General features: G+C 52.1%; 1 protein-coding gene across 3 annotated transcripts; it reads right to left on the reverse strand.

Annotated features, from left to right (window-relative positions):
• Positions 1 to 1388: 1388 nt before the first annotated feature.
• MDC1 (mediator of DNA damage checkpoint 1) lies at positions 1389 to 13039 on the reverse strand. 3 transcript variants are annotated; one of them, XM_045292735.1, is made up of 16 exons: positions 12984 to 13039; positions 10767 to 10905; positions 9110 to 9490; positions 8957 to 9026; positions 7374 to 8713; positions 7179 to 7244; positions 6930 to 7025; positions 5800 to 6546; positions 5640 to 5683; positions 4308 to 5054; positions 3201 to 3962; positions 3005 to 3127; positions 2696 to 2878; positions 2343 to 2468; positions 2119 to 2229; positions 1389 to 1620 (listed from the first exon to the last, which is right to left on the reverse strand). In XM_045292735.1, exons 2-16 carry the CDS (start codon positions 10900 to 10902, stop codon positions 1453 to 1455), a joined length of 5100 nt encoding a protein of 1699 aa, XP_045148670.1. In that variant the 5' UTR covers positions 10903 to 10905; positions 12984 to 13039; the 3' UTR covers positions 1389 to 1452. The 3 variants fall into 3 exon arrangements, with proteins under 3 accessions (XP_045148670.1, XP_045148668.1, XP_045148669.1); XM_045292733.1 differs by having other exon boundaries at positions 3201 to 5054; XM_045292734.1 differs by lacking the exon at positions 12984 to 13039 and adding an exon at positions 12819 to 12836 and having other exon boundaries at positions 3201 to 5054.
• Between the last annotated feature and the right edge of the window lie 1411 nt (positions 13040 to 14450).

Raw genomic sequence — 14450 nt, forward strand, 5'->3', positions numbered from 1 at the left:
TGAGCTAGAAAAGGTCTCTGATTTGGTACATGACTTAAACAGAAACTGGTTCTGGGGAAGAGCACTAAGACAAGTCCAAACTTTTAAAACTTCTAGGTTTCAACAAAACGCCAATGTATTTGAACTTTCAGGAAGGACAATGTTTAGATGGGCAGAACCAGGACACATCAAAGACTGGGTAATTCTCCCCATGCTTAAGTGACTCCAGGAAAAAGCCATTCATGTTTACTGGTGGTAATACCATTTCTCCACTAGCTGGTACTACAGCGTGTTTCTGGTTTGATTCAAGGACTTTAAAAAATGTCTTCTGTTACTCAGTTGTTGACAAGCACAATGTTACTCAATTTCTGCGTTTGATATGTTCCCCATTGTTGATTTCTAATTTTACAGTATTGTGATCTGAGATCTTTGGTAGATTTCACTGTTTCAAAGGTGATAGAGGCTTGTTTTGTGGCCTATCAGATGGTCTGTTTCCCGTGCACTGGAAAACAATGTATACTACATTGTCGTTTGGTTGCATTATCTTTTAGTTCCATTTTTCCAGGAACTTTTTCAAACTCTTCGTATCTGTTACAATTTGTTTATCCATAACAAACATCTGGGATGGTCCCACCCTAAACATTTCTGTAGAAGCATTTGAGCATGTCTTCTAATTCTTTTGGGTACATACTTTAAGAGTGGAATTGCTGGGTGCAAACGGTCATTAATTCTATGTTTCACATTTGGAGGATTCCGCCCCCTCCCCCGCCAATGGTAGAACCATTAGTATAGGATTCAAATGTCTATGCCTCCACAAAATCAATCAAGTTTTAAAATTTAAAGCACTTCATATGAGTTTCCCTAAATAGAAGATAATAAATTAAAGGCAAGTCCATACACAAGAAAGTTGGTCTCCTTAAAAAAAACTCTACACCGTGCAGCACAGAGTGACTATTTCTTTATCACAGAGGTTAACCTTAAACTCTTATTTCGTAAATACTGGAAATGCAGTTAGGAGAGTGCAGAGACTTGCTCAAAGTCACTGCTTGAGCCATTTCTCCCCAGGCAGTGCCAGGAGAGGAGAAAATATTTTAGTATTCTAAAACCCTACCTTCAAGTTCACACATCTTTCGCAGGATGAGTAAGACTCCCAGGGCGGAGAAAGCGATATGGCTTTCCAAGTGCGTCAAGTAACAACAAGGACAACAGTCTGGTTAAAAAACAAAACAAAACAAAAACCAGCACCTGCTTCCTATGTTACGGATTACATGGCCATTTGAAACAAAAACATCTATGGCTTCCACTCTCCTTATCTTCCTGTCTACTTCTAAGCGATCCCAGGCCCACCCACGCTTCAGGACAAACCATGGCAGTATACTCCAATCATTTCTAAAGGCCTGGCTTCCTGCTTTCAAGGATTTGTGTCACAAACTTTATTTACAGGCTGAGGAGGCACAAAGGGCACTGGGGTTCTCAGGTGGCTGCCGGCTTCTCGGGGGAGAAGGTGAAGGCCTCTGGGTTGGCTTCCTGCTTCAGCACGCCGGTCAACAGGAACTCAGGGGAGAGGACAGGCAGCCCAGCCCGGAGGGGGATGGAGCACCGAAGGAAATCCTGGGAGCAAGTGATTACTACTCTCTGAGGCTGAGGAGAGACAGAGCGGAGCAGGATGTCAGGTGTGAAAAAGAATCCTAGACAAACAAGTTCAGAACCCACCGATCAACCTTAAATACTTAAAAAACTCACTGCTATGGAGTTGATTACAACTTATAGCAACTCGATAGGGCAGAGCCGCATTGTCCCTTCTGGGTCCCCAGGCTGTCAATCTTTATGGAAGGAAAGTGGCTGAGTCCCTACGCCACCAGGGGTCCTTAGCATCATGCAAGTATACCTTCTTGGAGAAAAACCAGAGCAAGTGGACTGCGCTTGGCTATGAAGTATTCTTGCCCAATGAGTTGAAACAGAATTTATTCAGGCTTGTAAATACAGGCATGAAATACAGGCTCTCACACATCTCCCCTCATTCCCATCCCTGTCCATACCATAGGTCCTTCCCTCAACCCTCTCGTGACCCTCTGCTCCATGTGTGCCTCTATTTCTCCTGCCAGTCTTTCCCCATTCCAGCTACCTCTAACCCCCTACCTTGTAGGACCGAGGCATACTGGGCAGGACCGTGCCTCCACAGCAGCTGATGATCTCTCCCATCTGCGGTGGTGGTGGCTGGACTCCAGGGGTCACATAAACCTCATAGCCCTGAGGGGGGGAACACAGACAACAGCAGATGCAAGCTCTCAGAGGGCAAGGGCCTGAGGGCACTCTCTGGAGGGAGTGTGGAGGCACAGGCACGGGGCAGAAGGGAGACTAACCTCCAGCAGCCTTTGCTTCCGAGCCCGGCCCAGGGCATCCTGAAGGCTGAAGCCAAAGTTCTTCTCCTGCTCAGGATCAGTCACTATATACTCATCCGGGGGCAGGAAGCAACCAGCTTTGCGGGACTAAGGAAGGGAACAGTCAGCATAAGAGCTTAGCCCAGCCCTCACTCCGTTGTTTTCTCTAGCAATTGTAGGGAGCTTCTGAACTATCTCCTAAATGAACGAAAAGATTGCTGCTTCATTATCCTTTCCTGTCTTCCCAGACACGTCTATCCATCTACCACTGCTTTCTAGAGCGCTGTGAGCAGTCTTCTCCTGTCACCATCCTTATTGGTCTGCCATCCTCTTACCTGGTGCAGCCAGTCTAGGGAGAGGATGGGGATGCCTCGCCCCAGGGCACACAGGAACTTGACTGTTCGGCGGATTCGATCTGTGACCAAGTGCGAAGCCTCCGTCACTGAGTGGGCCAGACTTCCGCCCAGGGCCAGCACAGCCCGCTCTCCCCGCGCATCCACCACGCCTGTGAAGAGAACCTGTGGAGGGCGTCGGCCTGAGCTGATGCCAGCAACCTGTGCCAGCTGTAGCTGGTTCTGTAACTCCGGACACCATCCTCCCCCAACTGCCCATCTCCCGTAAGTCCCCTGCCCCTTCTCACTTACACTGGGGGCTGTGGACTGCTGGCTAGGCTTGGGTCGCTGTCGGACGCTGCGGCTCTGAGTTCCTTTGGGCTCCTCCTCCGTCTGCTCTCTCTTCCTCTTGACTGGTCCTGGCAGCACTACATTCTAGGATTAAGAATGACTGTGGTAGGGATTTGTCAAGTCCTTCCTCTTGGCTTCTTGGCTCCAGCCCACTTACCTCTTTCTTCCCTGCAGTCTCTTTTTGTGGTTCTTTCAGGAACTCTGTCTGCTGAGGGAACTGCCCTCTTGGGGGCCGTTTTGGAAGTGGGGATGAATCCAGGGTAGGCAAGGTTCTCTTGCGGCTTTGAGGGGCTTTAGGCCGGGGCTCTGGGCTCAACCCAGAACTACCTTCCTCTTCCTCCTCTTTGATCTGGGAAGTACGAGTGGGTGTCTCAAGCAGCTGGGGGCTGGCAGGGTCAGGAATGGGCCTATGGGACTCAGCTGCTCCTCGTCTTAGGCGACTCTCAGACTGGGATTGAGGTGCCGGTGTGGAACAGGGCTCACAGACAAGGGGAGCTGTTTTAAGTGACTCTTGCTTCCTGGCGCCCCTTTGCCTCCTGTTACGGCTGGCCTCGGGGGTGACAGGCTGGTCTATGGGGCTAGGAGGCTGGAGCTCAGCAGCTGTGGGTACAACTGGTTCAGGGGTCTTGACAGAAGACATGGGTGCCCTTCCCCGAGTGGTGGATAATATGGGCTCAGGGTTGACAGGCTGATCTGCGGGTTTGAGAGGCTCAAGATCAGGCAATCCGGGGGCCTTGGCAGAGGACCTATGCACTCTGGCCTGAGAGGTGGGCTTGGGGATGACACACGGGTCTTTTGAGGGGACAGACTGGAGTTCATGTGCTGTGTGTCCAATGAGTTCAGAAATCGTGACAGAGGACCTCTGTGTCCTGCTCCTAGTGGCCCGAGCTGTGGGCTTGGGGGTGACAGGCTGGTCTGTTGGGGCAGGAGGCTGGAAGTCAGGGGCTGTGGGCTCAGTTGGTCCAAGGGTCTTACCAGATCTGCTTGTCCTGCCTTGAATAGCACGAGATGTGGAGTTGGGGGTCAGAGGGTCATGTATAATGGTGGAAGGCTGGAGCTCAGGGGTCTGGGGGATAATTGGTTCAGGGGTCATAATAGAAGACCTACATGCCCTGCTCTGAGTGGGCCTGGAGACGACAGGCTGGTCTGCAGGAGAAGCCTGGCGCTTAGGGGCTGTGGGTTCAATTGGTTCAGGAGTCTTGACAGACCTACATGTCTTGCCCCGAGTGGCCTGTGATGCCTCAGGGGTGACAGGCTGGTCTGTGGAGATGGGAAGTTGGGCCTCGATTGGTTCAGGGATTTTGACAGAGGACCTCTGTGTTCTGCTCCTAGTGGCCCGAGCTGTGGGTTTGGGGGTGACAGGCTGGTCTGTGGAGATGGGAAGTTGGACCTCAACTGGTTCAGGGGTTTTGACAGAGGACCTCTGTGTTCTGTTCCTAGTGGCCCGAGCTGTGGGCTTGGGGGTGACAGGTTGGTCTGTGGAAGTGGAAGGCTGGAGCTCAGGGGCTGTGGGCCCAACTGGCCCGAGAGTCCTGGCAGAGGACCGCCGTGTCCTGCCCATGGCCTGAGACAGGGCCCCAGGAATGAGAGGCTGGTCTGTGGAAGTGGGACACTGGGCCTCAGGGGCTATGGGCCCAACTGGTTCACAGGTCCCGACAGAGGACCTATGTGTCCTGCCCCAAATGGCCTCAGATGTAGGCTTGGGGGTGACAGGCTGGTCTATGTGGGTAGGAGGGGGCGGCTCATGGGCAGTAGAGGACACTGAAGGTTTGGCCCTAGACAATCCCCGGGCTCTGACTTTAGACTTTGGGTCCAGAGGCTCTAGCTCTGGGGGCAATGGAGCCTCTAGTGTGTTTATGCTCTTTTTTTGCCTGGTCCTAGGCAGAGGAGCCTCCAAAGACCGAGTGGGGGAAAGGGGGGACTGAGGTACAGGACATTTCGGGCTCTGAGGGATAAGGGGGTCTGGGGGTCTGGCTGAGGCTTCAGGCACTGATGGAGATTCCTGTTCACCCTGGGAAGAAATGGAAACAAGTGAGGAAGGGAAAGGGGAGAACACTGTGGCTAACATGTGCTTGCTGACATTTCCCTGGGACCTCTCTTCCCAAATTGGAATTTCCTGAGGGAATGGTCCTCTCTCCCAGGGAATTCTCCTCATGGCGCACGCACGCACGCACGCACGCACGCACGGTGTTCTCCACATATGGTGGCAGCCATGATGAGGAGAGCTGGGGCACCACGGAGGACTTTTGTTCTTAGTGAGGTAGGGGTATTACGGGAAACAGTGGGTGTGGCACACAGGGATAGAAACCAACACAATGAAGCCATCTGCATGGAGCCCGAATGTGAGCGTTCCAGAAGGGCTTCAAGGCTGTGACCTTCAGGAGGACATCAGGGGATAACCAAGGGGCCCCTAGGTGGGCTGAACTGCCTACCTTAAGGTTAAGAGTTGAGTGCTTAACTTTTGAGCCACCCAGGGACTCTAGAAACCCTCTAAGGACGGGTGACAATGGGAGAAAATGGAGACTCTGGGGAACACAGGGCAAGTAAGGAGACAAAATGCAGGCCAACAGAGACCAGTGGTGAAAGCAGGCCTCACCCTGGCAGGCTTCCCAGCAGGCGGCATCTTGGAATTCATGCTGCCTAGACAGAAAGTAAGGACACAGGCAGTTGAGCCCGAGCCACTGCCGCCAGTTGCTCAGGGTCTGATGATCAGCGGGGGCCATGGGATCCCTTTGGATTCCTCTACCCTGACTTACCTCTCTGCTGCCTTCTGGGTCTCATTGGGGCTACCCTTCTTCTACCCGACTGGCTGCCAGAAGCTACTGGTGTTGGATGTGAGGGCCGCCCTCTCCGGTCCTGGCCTCCACCCTGGGTCTCCCTGCTGTGTGCGCCTAGGTCTTCCAGTAGCCCTGTGGGTTCCGTGACGTCTGTCCCTGCTAACTCCTTCGCGCTCTCTGGTGCTGGTCTTTCGGCTTCTCTCTCAAACATTCCTCTTGCAAGGGCCTGCCTCTCTAATTCTGTCTCTTGCATTTCCACGGATGTCCCCATTTCTACCTCCAAACGATTCCCAGCCCTTTCGGCATGTGCACGCTTCACCTTCGCTTCGGACTCTAGGCTCTGAGGAGCTCTAGCTAACACCTGTCTTTGTCCTCTATTCAGCAGCCCCCTGGCTAAGTCTTCCTTTGCGGTCCCATCTTCTCGCTCTCCTTCTGGTAGCGGTTCCTCAGTCCCCCTCTCCAAGGGCTTTGTCTCAGGGGACACCCTTCCTGTTGTTCTTCTTGGGGCACCCAGCTTTTCCTGCTCAGCCGGCACCTCTTGGCCTTGAGTTCCCAGTGACTCTGTGTGATGAACTGGGCTCTCTGGATGCTGGTCTAGTGGACTTGCCCCACCAGATGGGAAGGGGGGACAATTTCCATGGGCCTCAAGGGGAGTCTCTGAGGCCTCTGGTGCTCTTGGACAGAATGGCTGTGTAGGTAAGAGTTCCCACGGCTCATCCGGAGTACCTGGGCAGAGGCACACAGGACACAAGGTGAGAAAATGTGGAAGACATGTAAGCTGAAAAGATAACACACTGACAACGCTTTAGATAACAAAGTCACGAATGGCAGCTCTAACTGGGATCTTACAAGGGAGTGGTGAGGCGGTGGGTGGGAAGTGGGAAGCTGGGAACAGTGGTGACAGCTCTACCACTGGTCTCCGAAAGCGAAGCCGACACTGTCATGTGCACACTCCCTGAGCTGCTCCTGAAAAAGTGAGCTGGGTCTATTCAGGCTGGCCCCCCGCCCCCCCCCTGCAACAGAGAAACACTGGCCAAGCAGTCAAAGGGCTGAGAGACAACAGGACTAGTTGCAAGGTTGGGAACATGGAGGAGGGGAGTTCCCTGTACCTGGGGTCTCAGAACTGTAACAGGAAGGGCCAGGTTCTTCTTGGCGTGGCATACTCAGGAAGTCCTGGGTAGGTTCTTCCTCCACACTCTGGATGGCTGCACGAGCAACAGTGTTCTCAGCACAGCTCCTTCACAAAGCCCAGCCCCCGCTCCCACCCGCCTCACTCCAGCTTTCCCACCCGCCAGGAGCCACCAGTCTAGTCTGCTAGTTCCTACGGGCGCCCGCGCCCAGTCAGCAGATGGCCTCACCTCCTACGCTCGTAATCCCTTGGTCCACAAAGCACTGGGTAGCTTGTAGGTACAGATCTTCAGAATCTAGTGAGGAGAAACAGAAGAAAGTACAAAACCGAGTTTGATCCTCCACTGTTCTCTCCCCCGCCCAACCACTACAACCGTTCTTTATTTTAGGGGTCAAATAAGCAAGAAAGAGAGGCCAGCACATACCGTCAGGGCTGTCTTTAGACTCTTGAGTCCCGCCCTCATGTGGGGCTCCCTCTCTGTGTGGCTGGGAGGGATCCCCTGGAGTGCCTGTGTCCACCACTAGGTCCTGCTTCACTTGGGCCACAGGCGCCCCATCCTGGGTGCTGGCCCCAAGAACTCTCTCTTGCTCAAGAACAGTTGCAGCCCACTCTGTTCCACCATGCCCTTTTGCCGGGAGTTGGATCTTTCTTACATGTGCCAACTCTGAGGCTGTAAAAGGGTGGGCTTCTTCTTCCTCTGTGTGCCCTATAGGCATCTTGGCTGGGCTCCCTTCGGCTCCCCTGCCTGTTGGAGCTATCCCTTTCACAGGTACCTGCGGCGTAACTTTCTCCTCTGTTCCTGGGTTGGTGTCCACTGTGGTGGAGGCTTGTCCTCTCTGCAGGTGGGCTCCAAGTGAGTGCCTTTCTCCCACGTCTCTGTCACCACCCCTGCTAGGAGGTTGGCTCTTTTCTGAATGTGCAACAACAAGGGATCCATCCTCAGGGAGAGCCTGTCGCTTTTCCCCTGGGTGCCTGTCCTCCTCCGCATCTGTGTCGCTGTCTCTCCCAGCGGAGGTCTGGTTGTGCTCCAGAGGGATCACAGGCAGGGCCCTGGTTTCTTCCACATCTGTGCCTCTGGGGTTTGTCGTAACCAGGCTCTCTTTAAGACGTGCCAAGGTGAGTGCCGCCAGGACTTCTTCCTCGTCATCCGTATCGCTGTTCACCACTATTGAGCCTTCCTGGCTTCTCTCCAGAGGGACTGCCAGTGGAGCCTCACCCTGCTCCCCCCCATCTGCATTACCACCAGCCTGGCTCTTCTGCAGACGTGCCAAGGCGGATACCCCAGGACCAGGCTTATCAACCCCATAGAAGATCTGCTTCCTCTTCATCGGAACTACAACTGGGGTCGCAGGGATCCCCTCTTCTTCCACATCAGTATCACTGTCGATGAAGTCGGAGGGCTGGCCCCTTTCCAAAGGGCACTCAGGTGGCCTTCCCGGAGGCCTGCTGTCCTCATCCACATCTGTGTCACTGTCCTCCCCAGCTGGATGGCTTCTCTCCGGAATCACTCTGACTGGAGCCACCGCCTTGCCTGCATCGCTCTCAACCCTTACAGCACGGGCTCTTGTCTTCCCTGAAGGCCGATGCTGGTCAAAGTGGCGTGCCCCTGCGACCCCAGCCGCCTCATCAGCCCCAGGCCACTCTGCCTCGGCAGGAGTGCCTCTGTTGGCATCCGAGGCAGCCTGCCTTGTTACTCGCCGCTGCCCCTCCTCGTCATCTGTGTCACTGTCTAAATTGAAGGCTAAGGAAGCCCCCTCTTCATCACTGTGAAGGGAAGAGAAGAGGAAAAGTCAGAACTTTCCCAGAAGGGATACCTCATTCAGTGATGAGTGTCTGGAGCGTAGACAGAGGCGGCTACTTAGTTCTGGCTCTCTCGAGATAGTTTCACTGCTGCTCTACTAGGCAGCGCGGAGGTGCTCACTGCACATTCATGCTAATCTCTCTGTGAAGACGGTCGGCCCTCCAGCTCTTGGTCCCTCTTCCTTTGAAGTCTCCCTCCACACTCACCTCTCTGGGACTACTGTCGGGACAGGGGAGAACGTGGTCCTTGATACTTTGTCCCTGGTGCTTTCAGAATCTGTCAAGAGGAGAAAGTGGGCATTTGTGTACTTGCTGGTCCCGTCTCCTCCCTCCCCTCCCCTCCCCACACCACAGACTTACCTACTTCTTCCTCCGAGTCCTCAGCCAACAGAAGCCCCTTGGGTCGCATTTCTCCCTGGACCCTGGGTGTCTCCTCTATAGTTAGAGGGCCCCGGGAGGCATAAGGCAGGGGGGCATCCAGGCGATGGTACTGGCAGGGCAAGTCAGCAAAGAGAATCAAGTCCTGGTCCCGGAGACGATGCCTCGCCCCGGGGCTCAGGGCTGTAGGAGGCCTCAGGATCTGCGTGCCATTGAGGCTCCCACAATCCCGGAGGACAGGGGCCTTGTTGCAGGCCAAGATCTCAATCACTGCATGTTGTTTAGAGATGGATGGATAAGGCAGGGCCACAGAGCAGTCAGGCATTCGGCCTACCACATTCTCCCCAAGGTAGAGCGGGAAATCTACGAATCAGAGAGGCAGATAGGTTCCACAAGACTTGAGTCCTGGCTGGTGTGTTCTGAGGAAAATCTTCCTGTGAAATGTTCCACTACTTTCTTGGTCCATACATGCACTAGCACAATAACCAGCCCTAGGGCATCCAGGCACTGAGGAGTACATGGGATACACTATTCATGCTCAGTACCCACAGAGCCACACTGACTTGTTTGTGGAAACTGAGATTTATTGAGCACCTACCTTGTACCAGGTAGAAGCAAGTAGCAAATGTTCACTGAGCACTTTTTATGTTCTTATGTTCCCAATTCCAATCACTTGCTACAGATAATCTCATTTTCCCAAAACTCACGAAGTGGGGACAGGAGATGAAGAACACAGTCTCGTGGGCCCCTGATTCCATTCTTTCCGCCCTGCCCATATGGAAGGTTCTGGTCTTCTCTGACTGCCCTTTTCTCTATCCTTCCCACCTCATCACCTACCCTCAGTGCTACAAATGACAGAAAGCAAGCATTCTGCCTTGGAGATGCCAGAGTAGCTTGTTGGTAAGAGACAAGTTAACATATAAACTGCCCATGCAAATGACATTTCTGAGACGAGCAGACTTCAAGTGTTGCTTCTATGTCTGGCATATGTAACCTCTAATTTGTAAAAAGTCTCTTGTTGGAGTTAATTGTCTTGCTTGCTAATGGGTAGCTATGGTCAATAATATTCATTAGCCACACTGACTTTTATTTGAATCTCTTCACCTTCTCCTACCAAAGTAAAACTACCCTCAGAATCAGAGGCACTAGACCAGAACAATCAACTCAGCAGTAACCTGTTCTCTATTCTCACAGAGCTCTGGTGGCACAGTGGGTTACATGTAGGACTGCTAACTCCTAGGCCAGCAGTTCAAGCCCACTAGCAGCTCCTGGGAAAAATCTGAGGCTGCTTGCTTCTTTCAAGATTTGCAGTATCTGAAACCTTATCACTGAGACAGAATCAACTCGAAGGCGATGGCTCTCTATTTCCAGAAAAAAGTTGGAGGTTTTTTTTCCCGGTCTTCCTCCTGTACCTTCCCAAACCCTGCTCCCCCAAATGAAAGGCTCTATATTGGCACTAAGGAACTCAGAAATTACAATGGGTCACTCAGCTGTGGATTAAAATGTAATTGGTTCAAAGGCGTCAGCCAGTCTAGGAACCCCCTGGGGTGGTTCAACTGTCCCACAGGATAACTATGAGTTGGAATGGGCTCAGTGGCACACAACGATACAGATATTTCTGCATATAATACCCTCTGACCTTTTTCTGGTCCGTGGGCACTGCTGAAAATATGTAGTCGTCCCAGGGGCTCCAAGGTGCACCGCACAGATTCACTGGATTTCTCTGTCTCCTCCTCTTCTTCAACACCCCAGTTAATCACCTGGGTGTCCTCCATGATCTGGAAGGGAACACACGATCGTCATTTCCATCATTAGCTCACACACACAAAGGGCATCAGAGAAGAGGCTGATAGTGGGTAAAGCTGGGTAGGAAGGGAAATCGATACTTTGCTTTTGTTCTGTTATCCTTCGGAAGACTTTTTCAAATATTTCGAATGAGAAACAATCCCTAGAATTGATGTAAAGATTTATAATCTCGGAAACCCACAGGGGCAATTCTACTCTGTCCTACCGGGATGCTATGAATTGGAATCAAATTGATGGCACTTTAACATTTTTGTCATGCCCCCCTCCCCCCTCTAACTTTTAAATGTAGACTTGCTAAGTTGGTTTCATGTCCATGAGTTTGAGAAAGACCATTTAAAGGGAACTAACCTCTGTGAACATGAACTATGGGTTGGGCCCCATGTCAAATATCAAGCATAGCTGCCCTATGTTTAAGAGAGTAATGCTAGCATATTTTTAAAAATGTGAGCATATTTTTAAGACAGTAATGCTACATATTTTAAAAAATCAGTAAGCGGAAAGGATAAGAATATATATTCAGGTTGTGCGGGCCATGTTTTTACATCTTACCCTTAACACCCCAGTGTGATCAGGTAATAAAAATAGCTGACATACAAGGGAGCTTTAGAGAATTCATGGGAAAGTGGAATTCAAAGATAATGGATTTTTCTCATGAATTTTTGAAGCCTCTTTATATATATATATGCGCTTGCTATGTGCTAAGCACTGTTCTAGTTACTTTAGATTGACTAACTCATTTAATAGAACCCTCAGAATGCGGGCAATGAATGTACAAATGTGCTTTACACAATTGATGTACGTATGGATTGTGCTAAGAGCTGTATGAGCCCCTAATAAAATGATTAAAAAAGAAGAAGAACTCTGAAAGGTAGGCACTATTTTCTTTCTTTCATAAAACGTCACTGTGGCAGACAAATGGGTTTATGAGCTTGCCCAAGATCACCCAAAGACCTTTCCTGTTCAATAGTCGTTTGCTGGCTGTCCAGGAGCCCTGGTGGTGTAGTGGGTGGGAGTTGGGTGGCTAACGACAAGGTCAGTAGTTCCAAACCACAAGCTGCTCCACAGGAGAAAGACAAGGCTTCCTACACTGCAGAGCCTCAGAAACCCACCAGCTCTACCTTGTCCTCTAGGGTAGCTGAGACACAACCGACAGAGTTCGAGTTGAGCTTTGAGTCATGACATTGAGCTGGAGTTGCCTTTCCATGTCCAAAGGACAATAAATCTCAGCAACAGCCTCCACTACCCTCAACGTCATATCCAATGTTCTCCCCTTCCCCTGGTCCTTCTCCCTAAGCACCGCCTGAACGCCCTGCCTTGGCCTCCACATCGGTCCGTCTCCACCCAGATGGCTCCTGGCCCAACTTCTCTGCATCCCTTCAAATTTCAGTACAAATGTCCCTTCCTCAGCCAGGTCTTTCCAGGCAGCCTCCCAGTTCTCCAGGGTTCCTGCTGTGTCCTGCGGGGGGGTCCATGGACTCTTGCCGGCCCTAACATTCTCAGCATCTTGTAACCATGACTACTGTCCATTTCTGCCTTCACATGCCCCCTGAAGGGCTGGACCAGCCGCACGGGGCCTTTCCCCCTACGACGCACCATATGGATTCATAGGGCCTGGCTGCAGTCGCGTTATGCAGGACACATGGTCCTCGTGGAGGCTACATGACCGAACCCAGGCTGTAAAGAACCGATGAAAGGAGATGGGGCTCAAAACAGCAAGGGCTGCCCCCCTGGCGCGGAAGCTGTTGACCCGTAGTGTCCACTCTGCATGACCGGCCTACTCGCTGGGTCCCCACGAGCCCCGGCTGCAGTTCACAACGACACCACCTTGGAGCCACACCCCAAGTGCGTTCCCTCAGGGTCACACAGCTCCCAGTGCCTTCATTACCCCGATTCTGAGGCAGACGTCAGGCACGGGCGAAGACGAGAACCCCCGAAGTAAACACCGAGTCGCCCTCACCCGGTCGCCCTCAAGGCCCGCCCCTCTTGCCCTACGGGAGGGGGAAGGAAAATGGCACCCTGAGGAGCTGTGGGCAAGGCCCCCAGAACTCACCTAGTTTGAGTCCCCGCGCGCGCCACCAGTAACGGCCGCGACCCGGGCGGCGCGAGTGCGTGCACCGGAAGAGAGCGCCTTCGTTGATTGGCTCTCTCGGCCGTCCTTCACGGCTTTGCCGCACGCTAATTGGTGGGGCTAGTCCCCCTCCCTCCTCCGCGGGAAATGGCTCAGAGGAAGTCCCGCCCTCACCCCTCCCGCCTCGCAGTTCAAAAAAGCGGCCAGGAGGCCGAGATCAGTTACGACGGCGCATCCTGATTGGGCAGTTCGATGGACAACCCACTGCCGCTTTACCTCCCGCCTCCCACTTCCCGCGCAGATTTCCAAACGGCGACCACGGAGTCCGACGCCACCTCCCGGCTACGGCTAGAGGGGCTGCGTCATAGACGTGGCCCGCTAGAGCGCCCTGCCTCGGTCCTCCCAGACATGGTGTCCGCTGACTCAGGAGAAAGGAGTTGCGGCGTGCCTTCGTGGCTGCAGGCTGCGGCTCGGACAACAGTTCGTAGGCGTGGCTCCGGAGGACGCCTCACAGCAATGGAATTCCATTTCCTTTTAATTTGGTTTGTTTTGTAGCAGTCATGCAATTCCTGGGAATACATTCCCGACGGACATTTTGAGGCCATGTTCCCTAGGCAAAGGACTGTTAGATGTACAGGTTTGTCCGCATGTTTTAAAGGGTGAGAAGAGAATAAAATCATTTTCAGCAATTTTATGAAGCATGCAGAGAATCGTAACAATTTGACCTGGGTATAATTTTAGAAAGTCCTTTCGCATTTTCATCATCTTACTGAATTTTGATCACAACAATCGCACAGATGTCGATTTTACAAACCGGGCAACGAAATGTCCGGCCTCAATTCCTACAGCTAACGTAAGGTGGAGACAAACGGAAACAAGTTCTAAATTCTGAGCCCTCTTCATTGCCACAAACTAACTGATTTCATTGTGCTTATGCCCCGTAACATGTAACATTCTTACTTATTTTAAACATCCCTTTGAGGAGGAGTAGATGGACCGGAAAGGAGTCTTACATAGCCTTGGTGCTCCATTAGTTAGAAAGTATCTGAGAAATGTTAGTCCAATTGAATGTGAGTTAACAATGACCTTCTCTCACAACGCTAGTACAGGGCTTATCACATTCTTTGTTTCATTAAACTGCAAGGACCTGGAGGCCAAGGAGCTAGCGCATCCTGTTTGCTAGCCCTTGCTTTGGTGCCTAGGATCTATCAAATGAATGCATCCCCAGGATTCACGCTGCTACTCCGACCCTTCCAATCTCCCCACACCCATCACACACCCACTCTTTATTTTTCCATTCTGGGACCTGGGTGAATTAAAAAGCCACTGCACTGCCTTCATGGGATCACGAGGTGTCGAAGGGATCAGGTATAAGGCATCATCAGAACAAAAAATCTTACCATAGTGAATGATGGGGGGAGTGCGGAGGAGAGACCCAAAGCCCATTAG

The sequence above is a fragment of the Echinops telfairi genome, unplaced genomic scaffold (genome assembly GCF_000313985.2).
Source record: "Echinops telfairi isolate 266 unplaced genomic scaffold, ASM31398v2 ScPeMD7_655;HRSCAF=1070, whole genome shotgun sequence".
Lineage (NCBI taxonomy): Eukaryota > Metazoa > Chordata > Mammalia > Afrosoricida > Tenrecidae > Echinops > Echinops telfairi.

What these genes read in the sequence shown, in the direction of transcription:
- MDC1 (XM_045292733.1), bottom strand. Translation starts at nt 10,902, where the DNA reads ATGGAGGACACCCAGGTGATTAACTGGGGTGTTGAAGAAGAGGAGGAG. An exon ending in CCGACAGTAGTCCCAGAGAG is followed by an intron (nt 8,714 to 8,956) that starts GTGAGTGTGGAG and finishes TTCCCTTCACAG; the next exon opens with TGATGAAGAGGGGGCTTCCT. An exon ending in GTCTAAAGACAGCCCTGACG is followed by an intron (nt 7,245 to 7,373) that starts GTATGTGCTGGC and finishes TCTCCTCACTAG; the next exon opens with ATTCTGAAGATCTGTACCTA.